The following is a 17,432-nucleotide window of genomic DNA, read 5'->3' as shown; positions in this document are numbered from 1 at the left end:
TTTCCTTCCTAGGAATAATAGAAAGAAAAACACAGAAAAAAGAGGTCCAAAATTAAAATGAGATCCCATAAAAATAGAACAAGACAAATATTATATTTTCACAGCAAAATTGGATATACTGGTATTATTCCTGATGTTCCAAAAGACCAAAAATTTATTCTCCACCATACAATCAATAAGCATTTTAGCAAAATGGAGCTGATGATGAGATAAAAGAATATATATATATATATATGTATAACATATACTATTTATTTCTTCTATGAACTTTTCTTTATTTTTTTTCTATGATATACTAAAGTACTATATATTTTACATATTAAAATTTTGTTATTAGTCATAAAAATATTTAAGTAAGAAAATTAATTACTTTTAGAATATTTATGCACACAGCCCTAAGTATATAAAAGGAAATTGTCAAAGCCGATTTGGAATATAGCGGTGCAAGAACTCTTGAAAGAGCTCGCTGTAGGCAGAAATCTTGTGAACGCATTGATTATGTGCATACCAGTTACAGGCACATGAACAAGAATTGACAGACACTGTCTTGTTACACTGGTACCATGATTCTCCAAAGCTGTTTCTCTCAGCCCACATCAACTCCCAGAAACTGCTTCTCGATTAATAATCCATTCTTGGCGTCCCATTTGAAGAGAAGTTTCAAGAATTGTTGCTTTTGCAGTTTCGAGAAAAGGATCCTAATACTGAAGCATGATTTGCATAACGAGTATTGTTTGAAATCAATTTCGAGCAATTTCAAGATTCGGGCTCTTGAAAGTGATGCCGGTCAGGCAAGTTTTCCAAGATTTTCAGCTTTACATGCTCATTAGTTGATGCACTATGAATTCTTCAAAGGTTCGTATGGGATTCATTCAATGTAATTGTAATAGTTGGTAAACAAACACTCAAATGGTGGCGCTGAATGTGATTTCTGTTGAGGTTTTACTGATTCCATTTGGTGGTTGTGCGAATGAAAATGTGCTAGTTTGGAAATGGGATTCTCAAGTATAGGAATGAGAGAGAAGTAGTTTGGATAAATGTGGTGAATGTGTGATTGCAATGAAACTTAGAGACAAGCAAAAGAGTTGAGATGTCAATGATTAACTAGTGTGTTGAGGTTACGGAATAAATGAAATCGTTCTCTCTAATGAGAGTTATATAACTAGTTATGTTACAAATAGTTTGGAATCCGAAATAGGAATACTTGGCCTTACATGAAAGATTTGGATAGTTGTCTTGGTGTATGGGTCATTGGCTGCCAATAATCTTCGATTTTATGTCCCAAATTTGCTACAGGTGTCTCTTGAAAGAGAAATGATATTGTTGAGTTAGAAATAATGACGGCCTCATTTTATTTGTATGCATCCTCATACTGCATTTCAACATGTGGTCTGACGACAATCGACCACTGATAGTATTCAGAAGAGATGAATCATGCCCACATGTAGCATTACTTCTTTCATTTTTGTCTTACTGCTAGTTCTGATTTTAAGTCCTGCAGCTGGACGAGGCTACAGCAGAAAGGACGAAGTCAGACTATGGTGATCTTGTATGGCCTTCTCCAATTGATGAAATTCCATTTTGGAACAGAGAACTTCCATCTTGGGATATCAGCTCCGAGGGTCCTGTTGATATCCAGAAGGATTCTGATCTTATGCACATTGTTCATGTAACAGCTGAAATGGCACCCATAGCTAAGGTTGGAGGGCTTGGTGATGTTGTGACAGGTCTTGCCCGTGCATGTTTGACGCGTGGCCATAAAGTGGATGTCTTTCTACCTTTCTATGAATGTATCAACAAGCAGCATATTAAAGAGTTGGCGTTGACCAGTACATATAACTCGTTTTACGACGGAAGCTGGGTAGCTACTAATGTATATCGCGGAGTAGTTTCGGGCATACCTGTGGTATTTATTGAACCATCTAACCAGTTCTTCAAGGGACAGAGTGTGTATGGAGGTTCATACAACGAGCTGGAGGCATATTTGTTCTTTAGCCGTGCCTGTCTTGAATGGTTGCAGGTTTTTTGACCCTATACCTCTACGATCAATTTGTTAAAGAGCCTCAATTACTATGATTTTTCTTGGTTCTGCTTTTCTATCTGTTGAAGATTTCTTAAGTTGAAAATCACATTTTCTTTTTCATTCAAACAAGATTTAGATTTTTGACAGAGTCCACCGCATTGTAGGTCTCTGGAACCCAGCCTGATATCATTCATGTTCATGAATGGCAGACTGGTAGTTTGCCTTTGCTTTACTGGGACATGTATCATTATCTGTCGCTTAAGGTAAAAGATTGCACTTATAATAATTGTTTCTCTTTCTCAATATTTTTAAAGATTGTTCATTCAGGAGAGTTTTATTGCTTAGACTAGGATTCTGACATCTTATCCCTTGTAGAAACCACGAATTGTGTTGACAATCCACAACATGGAGCACTATGGAGAATGCAGGTATGCTTCCAAATTATTGCATTTTCCATGCAGTTGAAGATAGCGAATTTGGTGACAAGTTGCTTTTGCCATATTCTCCTGTGTGCTTTAGGTAGTTTCATCTAATTAAATCAACTCTTTTTGGTGATGCACTCACTGTTAACTTCCCAATCATATCACAAAAATGAGATGCAAAATACTTGTGGGATCTGATGACATGATCCTATTGCATCATATGACATAAAATAAAGTATTTTTGAGAAGAATTCTATGTTATTGTACTTTTTTGGTAACTGGTGTAGGATAATGGTGGAGGGTGTGCGAGTTACGAAACAACAATCTTTCATGTCGTCCCTTTATATCCCTGCTTGATATTGTCTTTTATCGTAGAGACACCCTTTCACCTAATGCATCTCTGTACCTGTCCATATATGCATTTAATTTTGTTGGAAATACTTTATGATCTTTTTGTAATTGTATAGTATGTTGTGATTATCCATATTATTTCTTATGCAATTACATTATTTAAATGGTATGTAACATAATTTGATCACCCTGGGCTGGATAAATCTCAAACTGCACTTGTAACGTGTTGAGAGTAGTAGAAACTTTTTCATTTAATGGTTATAGGAATTAAACCATGATTAGTGTCTGATGACTTGGTATATGTTAAGGCATAAACTGTAGTTCGAGATAGATATTTAATTGGGACTTGCTATGAAAAGAACAACCAAGAGCATAATTTTAGGAAAATAAGACAGCTTCAAGCAGTTCTTGCTATCTGGATATAGGCAAAGGAATGCTATTCGCATGAAATCACAGGTCTCGTCAGCGGAAAAACCAAGTGAGCTAGTATATCTATCTCCAGACAGAGTTCCTCATGCATTATTCTTCTGAGTCCAAATGAAATATCGAACTGGAAAGCTTATGAGCAGCCAGCCTCTAGTTCCTTTCATCTTTTTACTCAGTGGTGCAACAAGTTATTCTATTGTCAGTTGAAGTATAGCAAGTCTCTTTTGACAGTACTGCAAAAAATATTCCAACTTTTTACTTTTAACTCTATCTGATGTGTTTCTTTGGCAGGCAAGAGCAGCTTAGCAAGTGTGGTCTTGATGGGTCTATGTATGCGAATGAAGAGAAGGTTAGCATTTCATATGTGTTGCATGTAATCTATGTGGGGGATTTTATAAAATTTTGACCTACCAATACAAGTATGGGGAGAAAGAAGTCAATAGGCTATAATGTTTTAAATGGTAACTTTTTGCTGCTGACTATGCTTTGACTGTTTATTAGAAAGGAGTATAACCACAGTGTCCCAGGCCTCTATTTATGTGATTATTCTGGAGAGAACAAAAGATTAATTTCTAACTGAAAACCTATGGAAGCACCACCATTTTTATATAGCATCTTCTTTGTCAGATTCTATTGAACTCACTATGAAAATTAACCTCCCTGTTTCAAATTGGCAGGCGGTGGATGATCGAACCATTGGGCATAACCCTGAGAGATTAAGTTTACTGAAAGGAAGCATCGTCTATAGCAATGCAATAGTGTAAGTTGTACTGCATCCAAATTTTTCTAATATTATCATATTGATGCATGTAAGTATATTTCTTTCTTACTTCAGGATATACATTTAATATAGAAAATGTGGATGTGGAATGTAAACAACATATAAAAGGACCATAGTTAGTTCATAACCTGTATCCTGACTCATATTAGGTGAACTCTTAAGTTCATGCAGCCTTCCAGTCCTGAAAATTCATCTGTTGTTACTGGATAATCTGTCTGTTGATAAGCGAAAATTGCAGTTTACATGCGTATGCACATTCTACTTGGTAAGCAATTTATGGGGCTTCTCAATTTTCTTATAATCACCAGGACAGTTTCTCCAACATATCTCAAGGAAACACTTTGCTCTGGATGGCTTGCTGGCACGCTGATAAGACACCGTGACAAGTGAGCACCTCTAATTATACATTTAGTATCAGTTACATCTTCGTTCTGAATGATAGTCCTTTCAATCTTACATCATGTTAGAGTCATTCGATATGGCATAGATCTTTCATTTACATTATGTTAGCTACTTTGCTTTTAAGTTTATTCTTCAAGTGTCTATTTGTTTCATTCTGTTGTTCTTGGCTCTAGAGTTTAATTGATGTGACCAGTTTAACTCTGGAAAATTGGTGACTTATAATTGTACTAGTACCTTCCTTTGAAGTCTTATTCCTAAACACTCCAAGTGATGGGAAATTGATATTGGGCGTTAGGGTTGACCCAGGTAGGCAACTTAACAGCTGTGAGCTTTTCCTAAACTGCTAACTGTTATACCATTCAAATTCCATTGTTTCTCTATCCCAACTCTTGATTCCTCTAGCCAATTATCTTTCCAGTGGATTTAGCATTGAAAAGATTACCTCTTCATGTAGCTCAGCTTCAGTGCTCTTGCATCACCACGTCCTTTTGTTAATGCTGCTTCTATTTGAAAAACTTACACCATAATAGAAACTCTGACTTCAACATATCCAAGGAACCAAGCAAGACAGTTCCTTTTATTTGAAGGATTCTGGAATCTAATTCTTTTAGTTTTTTGCCACAACTCATTCTCAAGCTTCCTACTGATTTTGGAGGATTTATTCTCTTCTAGGTTAGTTACCTATGCAGTATGTTTTTCTTGTCATTTTTTGGTAACTAGCCTAATTTATTAAGAAATTATTTGTTACATTTTCTTCTGAAAATTTATTTTACTTATTTCATGGTTTTGATATTAACAAATTATTTTTCTTTTATTTTCCTATTATCTCAAAGCTATCAATTTAGTTCCTTCTTATTTATATATTATATTTTGTATCTTACAATCAGATTTTTATTTCACAATCTTTTCTTTTTAGTTTCTTATTATATGGACATACTTATAAAACTCTTAATGTTATTTTTAAATTTTAAGAATATTAAATATAAAAACTAATCATATGCCCCACAAGATATGTAAATAACTCATATACCTGGCACCTTTATAACACTGGTCTCAAGAAAAAAGTATGTCTCAGTGTGAAAATGATGGACTAAAAGGACTGTTTGGTTGGTTAAGGTTTCTGGATTGTCATACAATGATTAAGATGGGATGAGTCTGGTGTAGTACACATCTGGTTCCGGCTAAACAACTCTATCTTTCTTTTGCTTTAAGTTGGAAGTTTAACTTTCCTGACAAAGGGTTGATTTTGATAGGTACTTTGGGATTTTGAACGGGATAGATGCTGCGATGTGGAACCCCGCAACTGATGCATACTTGCCCGCCAAATTTGATGGTAATCACTCTTTTGTCCATAAGTTTTGTTAGCATACATTCAGTATCACCAAATATATTTGCATTAACTATTATATTACATGAGAAACACCTTACATCTATAGATACGTGGAGAAGATGATGACTGATAATTCCAATCAGATGTAGGACATATCACTCTAGCATGTAAGCACATGACATGCACGGATTAATTTTAGCATGGATTTATGTACACATATATATTTCAGTAAATGAAACTGCTAGTTTACCTACTTTTGTGGTTTATGTTACATTTTCTGTTATTTGGCAGCTAACAATGTGGAGGGGAAGAAGATATGCAAACTTTATGTCCAAAGAGGGCTTGGTTTGGCTTCAGAAGTACATTCACGGAATCCTGATACAGTGCCTCTAGTTGTGTGCATTAGCAGATTAGTTGCTCAGAAAGGTCTTCATTTGATTACTAACGCAATCAGATATGTTGAAGAACTTGTAAGTAGCCCTGCGCCCCCCCCCCTTCCCCAAGCGTCCGTATAGACCCAAACACTTAAGGCCTGCAAGTTAAATATATTTGACTTATGCAAATTCTTCTCTAATTTGTTTTGCCTGGTCCCTGCCATTTGACATACTTTTCTCAGTCCATGAGCACTTTATGTGAAGGATCATGGGCATCACTAATTGATAGGTTATGGTAGCCTAATGCATGAAACCAACATATGCTTGCTCAAAGAATTTGGAGACAATCTGAGTTTAGCTTTTTGACTGATAATTTCCTTGATTTAGGATGTTAGTATTATTTTTCACATATGTTAGCAATGTCAATAACCTTGATTTCTAGTTTTGACCAGCCAGTATGCAACTATAGCACATATGTTTGTTCGTAGCTTCTTTATAAGTATTAATCTGGTTTTCGTTGTTGTCTTTAGATTTAATACCTGTTATCTTTTACATACTCTTTGTAATTCATTGGCCCTGAATTCATGGACTGATTACTTCAAAAATATAGCACTTTACTTTTGCTGTATTTGTCACCATTTCACAGTGCACAATACATTTTCATTGCCTGGCAATAAGCTCTTGGCTATTCAGATGACGTCTCAGTAACCTTTTAACACTAAATCACAGAAATGTGTTGGGAATCTTCATTCTGTTTAATTGCTACAGTTGCTAGCTATTGCAACATGTCTTCCCCTTTTCCCTACTGTTTTTATTCTGTTCTTATATCAGAAATCATGACACTTGATGTCCACTAACTCAAGACATGTTGATTGGGGTCTGTTCTAGGGTGGACAAATGGTTATTTTGGGAAAAGCTCCAGACGGCCGGGTTGAAAGTGAATTCAGAGGTCTTGCTGAGTTGGTAATACAGATTTTAATGTTTTTCTGTTTTCTATACTAGGATCTTGTTCGGCAATATGAGCATGATGTAATAAGTTCTCCCATGAAAATGCGGTTTATGTTCTGGATCCTATCTATTGCATGTACCCTACCCCAAGGTAAAGGATTTCTTTACCTTGCTTGAACCCCGTCTCACCTATTCCTTGTTGATGCTATGCTTTTTCCTTCTTGACATGTATTCTTGTGGGGAAATAAACTTTATAATTCCTATGTGGTCTTCAATTTCATATATTGAGCATATACCAGGCTGATCTCGCTTCTTCTTGCAGCATAGCAAAGGTTCCAGCATTCGGATTCTTCTGATGTATAGGTAATTGTCCATCAAAATGCTTATTCTTCTTTCAGACAGTTTTTGGCGTGCAGGTAAACAAGTGCTTACCTATTAGGACCTGCCAGATGTTATATTAGTGGTAATTCTAGTTGTAATCTTGAATTATGACAAACATAAGAGCATTACCCAATAAAACAACAAACTTGACTTTTGGTGTGCATGATGCAGTGAGGAGTTGTCCCACATGCTCTATGCAGCTGCCGACATTGTCTTGGTCCCATCAATATATGAACCATGTGGACTTGCTCAAATGATTGGAATGCGCTATGGAGCGGTACGTGCATATGCTAGGACAAGCGATCCATTTTGCCTACGCTTTGTGTTGTTGCTCCTTTACCTAATAGCAACGTCACACAAACAAAACCAAGTAAAGTAACATGGTGTTGCACTGATATCAGGTCCCTATTGTCAGAAAGACCGGCGGTCTTGCAGACACAGTTTTCGACATGGATGATCAGTCGCAACCTGAGCTGATGAACGGGTAAACTTATCAACTTCATTAGACATGTGTTGGAATGAACAGCATCCCCTCTTGAATTAACCTCATTTACTGAGTTTGTACAATGCTTGTCGGTGAGTTTCTGCCACATGGTACATCACCAATAAAGGCATTACATGCTCTAGTACTCGAGAGATGAATGCCTGCTGTCTGAGGAGTGAATTGTTTTGTCTTCGCTTCTCCATAATCCCATAAAGCACAACTACCCTACATGTTTGTTCCTTGGGCACATTTAATTCACACTGTTCTATGATCATTCTTTTTACCATTATTGTGGCGCAGCTTTGTTTTCAAAGGAATCGATGAAGGATCTTTAAATGGGGCTCTCGATCGTGCATTTTCTTACTACCGACAAAGTCAGTCATTGTCTTGATCTCAACCATAGTTCATAGTTCCCAATGTTTTTTGTTTGTGGGTTTTTTGCTGATATTTTTCAATCATATGACAAACATTTGGTTAAGATTCATATCATATTCTTAGAAATTGTTTGAAGAGAGATGTGTAAAGATGGTCAATTGTTGGTGCAGAACCTGATGAATGGAGAGGCATAGTGAAGAAGGTAATGCAGATAGACAATAGCTGGAACAATACGGCAGGGAAGTACATTGAAGTCTACAACTCTGTTAGAGTGAGAAATCATTGACATTGTATTAGGAGATGCATACTGTGTCGGCAACTGGTCTTGTGCAGAGGGCCTATTCCGTGAATAAATCAATAAGCTCTCGAAAATGCATTTTTAAACCATGTAATTTTCCAGTTTTGAGTAGTTAATTTTGCAGAATAAGTTCATCGCTGGGTAACCTCACTGCACACCATCGCCTCCTACTCTTCAAAGCCTTAGTATATAAGCAGATTATAATAGTTGAGTTTCCATTTTCTTTTCCATCTCAACAACCTTGTACAGTTTTGTTTCCAGCTCAATCTTGGAAAGGACAAAAAACACAACGGAACTTAAACCACAATACACACAAGGAACACAACTGAAAACATTACTGAAAGAACTGCAGCATACTGCATTCAAATGATCTGTTCAGCGCCAATTAGAAGTTTGAAATAAGAAAGATGGCTGCCAAAGATGTGAGAGGTATTAGCTTGCTGAGCTAGATGTAAAAAATGTGGCACAACCCAGCCAGGAACTGAGTCCTATAAGCCCCGTACCAGAGAGCCACCATGTGCCACAGTTCGCATTTTTTACATTTCCCATTGGGAAACCCAAGCATGCTCCCAACAAAGGGCCAGACGTAAAAGAGAACGTCCGTACTTCGGATTGTTCAAACATCTCAACAATTCATGTAACATATGTAGAGATGATGGCCTTTTTAATACTACAAGAATTTGATCGGAGAGATACCCCAACGACACTGTAAATTACAGCAACACAGCTGAAAAAGGCAACTAATGCAGAAATAGGAACTCTTTTCTTTTCTTATATTCTCCTCATCATAAGTTCGCAACCCCTCCTGTTCAAGACATGAAACTGAAAAGGTACAGAAATGGTACATAGTTTATGCTTCATTCAGAATATCAGTTATTTAACAAGGAACAACTACTCATTTGTTTTCTGTAATCATGTAGCTGCATTCCTTCAATTAACTGCCACCTATTTTGAGGCTTATACAAATTGCTACTGCATGGCAACCGAAAATAATCGCCCTGCACTAAAATGAAGAAAAACTAAAGTACAACTGGTGAGCACCAGGCATGTGAGACCTGTAATCCCCTATGCCAAATACCACCTATCTTAACAAGAAATAGTTGGGCAATAAATGAAGGGGCAAAAGAAGGAGAAAAAGAAAAATAAGTGAGGAATGTCAGACTGCTGTACCTAAGAATTCCAAATAACAACCAACTACTAAGAAAAACACAGCAATTTAGATAAAAAAGAGGCAGCAGACAGAGTGCAAGCAAAGATGGTAAGCTTTAGATGAATGAAAATATCACCTCATTGATCCCAGTCAGCAACTTCCAATACAAATTCTCAACTACAAGCAGTTGCAGTCTGCTACCATCTGAACACCGGAGCTACTCCGGTTCCATCTTGGAAAGGTTCTTACCACCACCCAGACGGAGAGTTTCCGCCAGGTTATCTGACAGTTGATTTATTGATTCAGTAGCAAGTGTAGCTGCTGTATTTCCAGTTGAGCTGGCTCGCTGTTTTGCCTTCCTCTCCAACAAAGTTTTCTCCCGCTCATCATAAAAGTTGAAATCATCAAGAAGGGATGTATCAGCATCATGGTTCTTGAAAATTCTTAACATTTCTATTCCCTGTTCGAGTTTCACCTGAAATGGAGAAATAACCATTGGAAAACCACATAGAAAGGGCTCATTCTTGTAAGCTAAATCCATATAGCATTACAGAAACCAAGTATTTCATTAAAGTTAGGAAGCAAATGTGAGCAATTTGTGAAAATGGTAAAAAGTTGTTATCCAAAAAATCAAACTAAATCATATGTAATTCTTCTCACTAGAAAGTAAATTCTGACAGGGTTATTATATTAACCTCTGTGAAAGTTTGTCCATTTCTCAAGGTGAAACCGCCTTTATTTACTACAATTAAATGTCCTCCACCAATCCATAAAATAAAGTGAGAACAGTGCATTTTGAGAATGAGATTCCATATTTGCTCTTATGCACTGACATTTTAAAAAATAACAAGCTCGAACCAAATTATCCAATGAAGTTAACAAGTTTTCCTACTGCAGGTCCCAGCCATTAGCCCCCCATCCACCCATGGACCACAACCCAGTCACCAGCCTCAGTCCCTCCAATTCCTCATCTGTCACACTCAGCATTGCACCATAGCACAAAGTCTGATCCAACACTTACCTTCCTTCTAAGTTCTCAGCCCACCCTGAACCACTCTCCCTTATGTAAACTTGTACATGTATGAGTATGCAAGCGCACTGCAAAGTTTTTCTTAATTTTATTGTTTCAAATATTTATATTTTGGAAGGTCAAATATAAATGATGAAAATTAAAAATCACCATAGTGTAGTGCAATGCAGAAAGAAATCTACAAATTTCATACGTCAAAAGCTTGAGGAAAGTTTCTCCAAGTCCATATTCCCCTTATTCTAACAGTTGATAAAGTGGCTCTTAAGAATCTCACTCTTGCTGAATAGAAAGTCTATGTGAGTAGAATATAGACTTCATACTAATTAATTATTCACTCTTTGTTGACTTTAGTAATTTAATGCAATTTGGGAAGATAAAACATACTAGTTGACTTGAAACAACTGTAGGTCTAATCTAACATGTCGTCAAACTCAAAGATTATTTTGGCTATAACAAACATGAAAGTCCTGTTTCAATTTTATGGGTTACGGAGGTCCAACATAATATAACATTTTGAAGGAGAAACAAGTAATTCAGAAGATAGAAAAACCTCTTGTGAATCTCGACTGTGCGTGACAGGCTTGTTGTCATTATTCTCAAGAAGTATATGGCGGAAGCGACTGTTGGGTACATCTTTGATAATATGCCATTTCACAGGAAACTGACCACTCCACCTATCCTGCTGCCAGTAATCAGCATCATTCTCAAAGTCAACAGGCCCAACCATCTCAGCTACACCACAAAACTGTCCACTAGCATTAACCTGCAAATCATTTGCCAATTAATAATAACATAAGTCACAAAAGTCAAGCCTCGATTCATAAATGATGAAACATCTTAAAGTGTGTTGAGAAAATTATCAATTTCATCAGCCAATATCATTAACAAATACAAAAAAGAAACCAATCTTTTGCATCTCATTTACGGACGGCACATTGACACCAGAAAGACACCTGGGAAATCACCTTCCTGTGCTTCAGCAATAGGCGAAAGGGATAGAGATCTATAAATATGGTACTCACCAATGTTTCAATCTCTTAACAAGTCCTACTGCACAAAAATTCCATTGCGCTTATTCACAAACATATGCTGTTACCCAGCAAATATGTGGCTTAGTTCTTTTGAACAACCATGTTTCTAATTGAGGAGATTAGTAATCTCTCTCATGCAAGTATCATCAGTTAAGAAGTTTAAGAAACATGTGCGTCAGCTTTCTTCACTGGACCAAGGTAAATAGAAAGGAAAAACATGAACTTACTGAGAACAAGAGGAACAGCGGACAAATGCCTTCCATTTCCTTTGATTCGCGATAGGCAGCATCTAGTTTTCGGTTTCCAAGTGGTGTGCTGGCCCAAACACCGTATTTTATACTTTTGTGGATGTTATCCTCACTGAAAGACTTAATAACAAAAAATTTTGCACGTTCATAATCGGTTATGAAGTCCGGGGAGTTAAAATTATGTATATGAAACCCAGAAGTAGACTCAACATCCTTAATGCCAGCCAAAGAGCTCTCTTCAGGCAAGCTCTTGCTTTTGGGCTTTGAAGCCCTAGGTCCTCGGTTCCGATCACCTGAGATACCAAGTGCATCAGTAGAAATACTGACAGTGTCTCGATCCCTTTCACGTCTTCCACCTTTGTCAGCATAAAATCGATTACGGTTAGAACTAGGCCCAATAGCACTTTGGTAAGGACCACCATGGGAAAGATGTCTAGCATGAGAGTTTGACGGTAACCCAAAACCCTGAAATTGTGCCTGCTATTAAATATTAGCAATCAAGAACAATACAGCAGTTAATTAACAATAAAGCAAATTGGTTTAAAGACAATTCCATTAATTAACAGTTACCGTGCCCTCTTTTTCCACTAGCTACACTAGCAGCACATGTTCAAAGAAAGAAGAAAGGAAACCCAAAGAAGGCAAAGAAAAACCTGCCCTGAGAAAGTAACAGAAGGAAGTACACTACAAAAATACTATCAGAATAAATTTTCTAAGGACTAGTAACGATTGCAGGTAAGGCAATTGGCAAGCAACAGCGGTATTGAAAGGCAAGGTGCAAGACACTACAAAACAGACTGCCTATTGGCTTTTATTTAATCATCCATACTGCTAGACGATTTCCAGAATCAGGTATTAAAAGGAAACGGATGAAATACTTCTCGTGTACTATATGCACATAAGGGGAAGTCTTTAGCTCTATTGCTAACTACTCCTTAACATGATGGTCAAAACTTTTTGAAGTTTCTAGACAGATATCATTTTTGCTGCTCAAGCATTATCAACAATAATGTCAAAAATAAAGGGCAGCAAGTTGTTTTTCTTCTCTCTCTTAGTGTTTGTGGGTGGTGTGCTAAAAATGTTTCTGTTTCTGTGCATTGTGTATGTTTCATTAAATACGTGTAACAAACCTGTCCAACATTTTGCTCATAGGATCCAAGTATGCCAATAGGTTGAGGGTATACAGTTCCAGAAGTTAATGGAGACATGAACCTGCTAGTATCTAAGGAACTTGAGCGACTTGGCAACGGGTCGCTGGATCCAAAATCGCCCGGGAACTTGTAAACACCAAGGCCACTGCTTCCAGAGAGATCTCCTCCACCAAAAGATCCAAATGGTAGATAGTAACCAGATCCTGGCCCAAAAAATGCATTGTCGATAAGATTTTCTTGGCTGCTACTTCCTGATGGGACTAGTTCAGTCTGTGAAGCTGGAACTGCTGAGGTAACATGTGGTGGGCCAGGCGAAACAGCAGATGGATAGTAAGGAGGATTCACTGGCATTTGGTGTGGAGAAAACAGCTGACCATCAATCATTATTGGAGATAGAGGGCTAGCAAGTGGGGAGAACTGTCCATATGCCATCTGGGAGTCAAAGCCATAGCCCGGGGGAAAGAAGAGCGAGGAGTTATCATTGTACATTCCCTTAAACAAGATTAAACACAGCAATTATTATCTAAAAGGCTTTTATCTTGAAAAATTATGTACACAAGAATATCTAAGCTCACCGGAGGTATGACATGCAAGTTGTTCGCATTAACATAATGTTCATCCCAGTTACCACTGCCATTCTCATAACCTGGAGCAAAGCAGGGTCAAGATTAATACTCAAAGTAACAGGAAAGACTAACACAAATTTTACAAACAACACACAATTGCCTTTAGCACATAGGACCCGTCTACCTGACTTTCGCTGCCGTATTTTTAAAACCTTCAATCTCTAAATCCTGATATTATGTTAATGTCAACCAATATCCAACCAGTTTAGGAGCTACGAATGATGAATATATGCTTCCACTATGCCTTTCCCCATTTTGATTTCTTTTTTTGAGGGGGATTGATAAATGAATAGGAGACTAATTATCCCCTGGGCTAATGAAATCAAGGCTGCAGTTTGCACTTATCTACCCAGCAGTGTAAGTGGTTAGAGAAACAATCTACTGGGGAAACAATCATCTCTTCTTCAATCTTGATCACACCATAAAGAGTCATCAACATCAGTGCAACAACTATTAAAGGATCAGCTGTTAACCCAGAAATCCACAGACTGAAAATTTCAAATGCACAATAAAGTAGGTGGCTAGAAATGGTTTTGCTACTGGTTAATCACATAAAATACCATATTCCCGCCCAATCTAGTATGATTTTTCCAGATAAACAGAACTTAGAGAAAAAAAAAAAAAGAAAAGCAAGCTGTAGGCACCATATCCCAACATGAATTTTATGCATGAATGATTAATGAAAATGAAATGAAACAAACAAATAACTGATTCTACGTGTTAAGTTCTCACTGTCTAAATATCAAATATTGAATAGCTGACAAAGTTAGCCATCTGGGTTACTGTACAAAGGAGTACCTCCAAAGTAATAAGCCTGTTCTGGAGGTGTATATGAGTTGAATGGATGCATATTGGTAAGAGCTCCACTTGTTTCTGAAATTGCAGGCTGATTTTTGGTGCTTCTTGGGGCTTCTGAGATGGCATCTGGAGAAGGATTTGCAGAAGCAACCCTTTCATCTTTTGGTGAAAGTTGCTGAGAATAGATTCAAAGAGAAGTTCAAGATGGAGCACATCAGTTAAGCTAATTAAAGCATACAGATCTAAATTCTAAACCTAGGTCCTAGAGAAATGACAGACCTGTTCAGTTAAGTTGTGCAGCTCGACAGCTCCATCACCTGCATCCGCCAAGGCAATCATTTACACGAGCATGGGAAGGTGCAGGAAAAAACAAGAAAAGGGAATGGTCTCTTAAAAAGACTTTAAACCAAACTTGATGAATACATAAAGCATTATATTAGTGTTTGGTATACAGTAATATAATCCATTTCAGGAAATAAAAGATTCCTAAAAGAAAGCAAAAAACAGGTTTGCCCTGCTAATAAGGCAGGGCCAGATGCATGCACAAATAGAACACAAAAGAGGACCTGGATCAGATATATAACATAGTATACTAAAACAAGCACTTAAAATTTCTTTTTGCATCTGATTTGGAATGTATGGAATTCCTACAATGTTTTTAATTTACTTTTCACCAACTGACCATGTTTTCAGTCCTTAGAGAATTGACTAATCACTAATGTCTGCCAAAATGAGACAAGCCTGAATGGTAATTTTGATTCTTTTTCAAATATATGGAATATTCAGTTAACCTCAACTTAGACTTCTTCCTGAACCATAATTTTTCTAATTAGACAAAATTCAGCTCGAAACAAATGCAGAAAAGACCTCAATGTGGAAAAACCCTAAACACTAAAATTGAAAAGCGTGGAAGTAAGAAGCAAAAATCAGAATTTGGTGAAATAGCATGCAACTTTAATGAAAATCAAAAGCTCCTCCAAATATTGCCTGGACAATGTTATTTATATCCAGTACACCTTGTCGGTGCACACAAAAACGAAACCCCAAAAATTAAAGCATTCAACATCGCCACTCCCTTCGGCTAAAATTTTCATAATCATCAAATAATACATAATAAAAAACATCAGGAAACACAACCACGAATTTGAAATCAGGGTTAGCATACTAAAAAACTCACTGTAACTCAGTAAATTGAGCAGAGATGAGAACTCACCGGCAGATGGGACGGGGGTTAACCCATCGAGGCTCTGTTTACTCGCGTCCTCCATTCAACTGAACCGAATTAACTTAAGCCCAATCAAACCAAAAGTAGAAGAAGTAAGCCACCAAAATTCAGATCTACCCAAATTCAACACCCCAATTAAAGATCCAATTCAAAACGAATCGAATGACTTGAATCGAGTATTTCTTGCCAAAGAAGCTATCTTTCCCTCAGCTAATTGAATTCGCTGAAGGAAATTTGGGGGAAATCGAGAACTGCAGAATTCGCTTCGCGGGAGGGTTTGAAAACAAACAGACGCAAAAAGGGTTTAGAGAGCTATATATGTACACACATATGCATGCAAATACACATAGATTTATATATAGAAAATGGGTTTTCTCATTGGTTTTTGCTTAATACGTGGTGTTTTTCTCCTCCGCTTTCCCTTCTCTACTTGATGAACAAATTCGTAGATAGGCTATGTGATTTCATGACACTTTTAGGACTAGAGATGGATAATATAAGAATGAATTTAACAAACCTACCTTGTGGTAATTGTTATGGTATTTCATAATCATACAAGGAAAGTTCTCCTTCATTCACAAGTATAAATAAATCATATGGTCCGAACTTTGTTGTATTAGTCAAACTAATCATATACTAATTACTAGTCGATGCTCGTCGCCTTTTTTTTTTAACTAATAACGTAAATAAATTTTTAATAATTTACTTTGATACACTAAGCAATATAACTCAATTCAACCAACACACCAATTTCGTTGATACTTACGAACATAAATATTTTTCGTTCGTTGATACATGTTGGTTGAATTCGTAAGAATAGAATGAACGTATTGTTGTGTTGGTAAGAATTTCTAAGTATGTTTTACTCATATAATTATCCTAATCCATAATAATAATTAGAGTCGAAGTCCCTCGAATTTTTGGAAAAAAGAAAATACCATTGCTTATGATCCAAGAATTTGAATTGGATATTTCAAAGTATGCTGGAAATTTAATGACATTATGTGTGTTTAGATTATATTATGTGGTCAATCAACTTAGTGAGTGTAACTTACTTAATATTTTATAAATTTAAATAGTTTTTAGAAATATTATTTATTTATTTTCATTTGAGATAATGTGTTAAAAATGTTTAATTTAATGAAACATGTGATACCAAAAAATTAACGCCAATCATTATGGCATTGTGATTAAAGTTAAACATTGCTACATTCACATGTAGATTAAATACTTGATAAGACACACGGGACTAAAGTATGTATCCTGAGCTGTGTGTTGTTTTTTACATGGTTGATTTTATTAATTTAATTTTTTTGTGACAGTAGATCGACTATAGGGACCGCAGTCTGGAAACGCAATTCTTGTGATGGGTTTATGGAGGGCTGCCCACTTTTCTATTTTATGAGGAACAAAAAATGTAGCAAGATTTATTTATGTTTGAAAGAGGTATAGCAAGATTCAAATTTTTTTGGAAAAGGTGTGTTTTAGGCTTTGGGAATAATTGTGGATTTAAGTCATAACTTTAGATAATCTGACTTCATTTGAACTTAAGGTACCTTTTGACTTCTATTCCAAGTT

General features: G+C 36.6%; 2 protein-coding genes across 8 annotated transcripts; one reads left to right on the top strand and one right to left on the bottom strand.

Moving 5' to 3' along the window:
• Positions 413-8,729, top strand: LOC105173754 (glycogen synthase-like). 2 transcript variants are annotated; one of them, XM_011095636.2, is made up of 15 exons: positions 414-791; positions 1,502-2,020; positions 2,188-2,286; positions 2,399-2,451; positions 3,514-3,571; positions 3,900-3,982; positions 4,312-4,389; positions 5,659-5,738; positions 6,027-6,205; positions 6,998-7,072; positions 7,380-7,420; positions 7,610-7,715; positions 7,840-7,922; positions 8,223-8,296; positions 8,468-8,729. In XM_011095636.2, exons 1-15 carry the CDS (start codon positions 564-566, stop codon positions 8,581-8,583), a joined length of 1,872 nt encoding a protein of 623 aa, XP_011093938.1. In that variant the 5' UTR covers positions 414-563; the 3' UTR covers positions 8,584-8,729. The 2 variants fall into 2 exon arrangements, with proteins under 2 accessions (XP_011093939.1, XP_011093938.1); XM_011095637.2 differs by lacking the exon at positions 8,223-8,296 and having other exon boundaries at positions 413-791.
• LOC105173752 (YTH domain-containing family protein 2) lies at positions 8,966-16,361 on the bottom strand. 6 transcript variants are annotated; one of them, XR_848785.2, is made up of 9 exons: positions 15,843-16,357; positions 14,909-14,946; positions 14,630-14,804; positions 13,781-13,851; positions 13,185-13,697; positions 12,034-12,534; positions 11,326-11,538; positions 9,882-10,220; positions 8,966-9,417 (listed from the first exon to the last, which is right to left on the bottom strand). XR_848785.2 is itself a non-coding variant. In XM_011095634.2 (8 exons), exons 1-8 carry the CDS (start codon positions 15,895-15,897, stop codon positions 9,963-9,965), a joined length of 1,764 nt encoding a protein of 587 aa, XP_011093936.1. In that variant the 5' UTR covers positions 15,898-16,361; the 3' UTR covers positions 9,425-9,962. The 6 variants fall into 6 exon arrangements, 4 of the variants coding, with proteins under 4 accessions (XP_011093936.1, XP_011093933.1, XP_011093935.1 ...); XR_848786.2 differs by having other exon boundaries at positions 8,966-9,400; XM_011095634.2 differs by lacking the exon at positions 8,966-9,417 and having other exon boundaries at positions 9,425-10,220; positions 13,185-13,637; positions 15,843-16,361.

This window comes from Sesamum indicum, linkage group LG11 (assembly GCF_000512975.1).
Source record: "Sesamum indicum cultivar Zhongzhi No. 13 linkage group LG11, S_indicum_v1.0, whole genome shotgun sequence".
Taxonomy (NCBI): domain Eukaryota; kingdom Viridiplantae; phylum Streptophyta; class Magnoliopsida; order Lamiales; family Pedaliaceae; genus Sesamum; species Sesamum indicum.
Note: the sequence above shows the minus strand (reverse complement) of the source record. Positions and strands in the feature narration are given on the sequence as shown.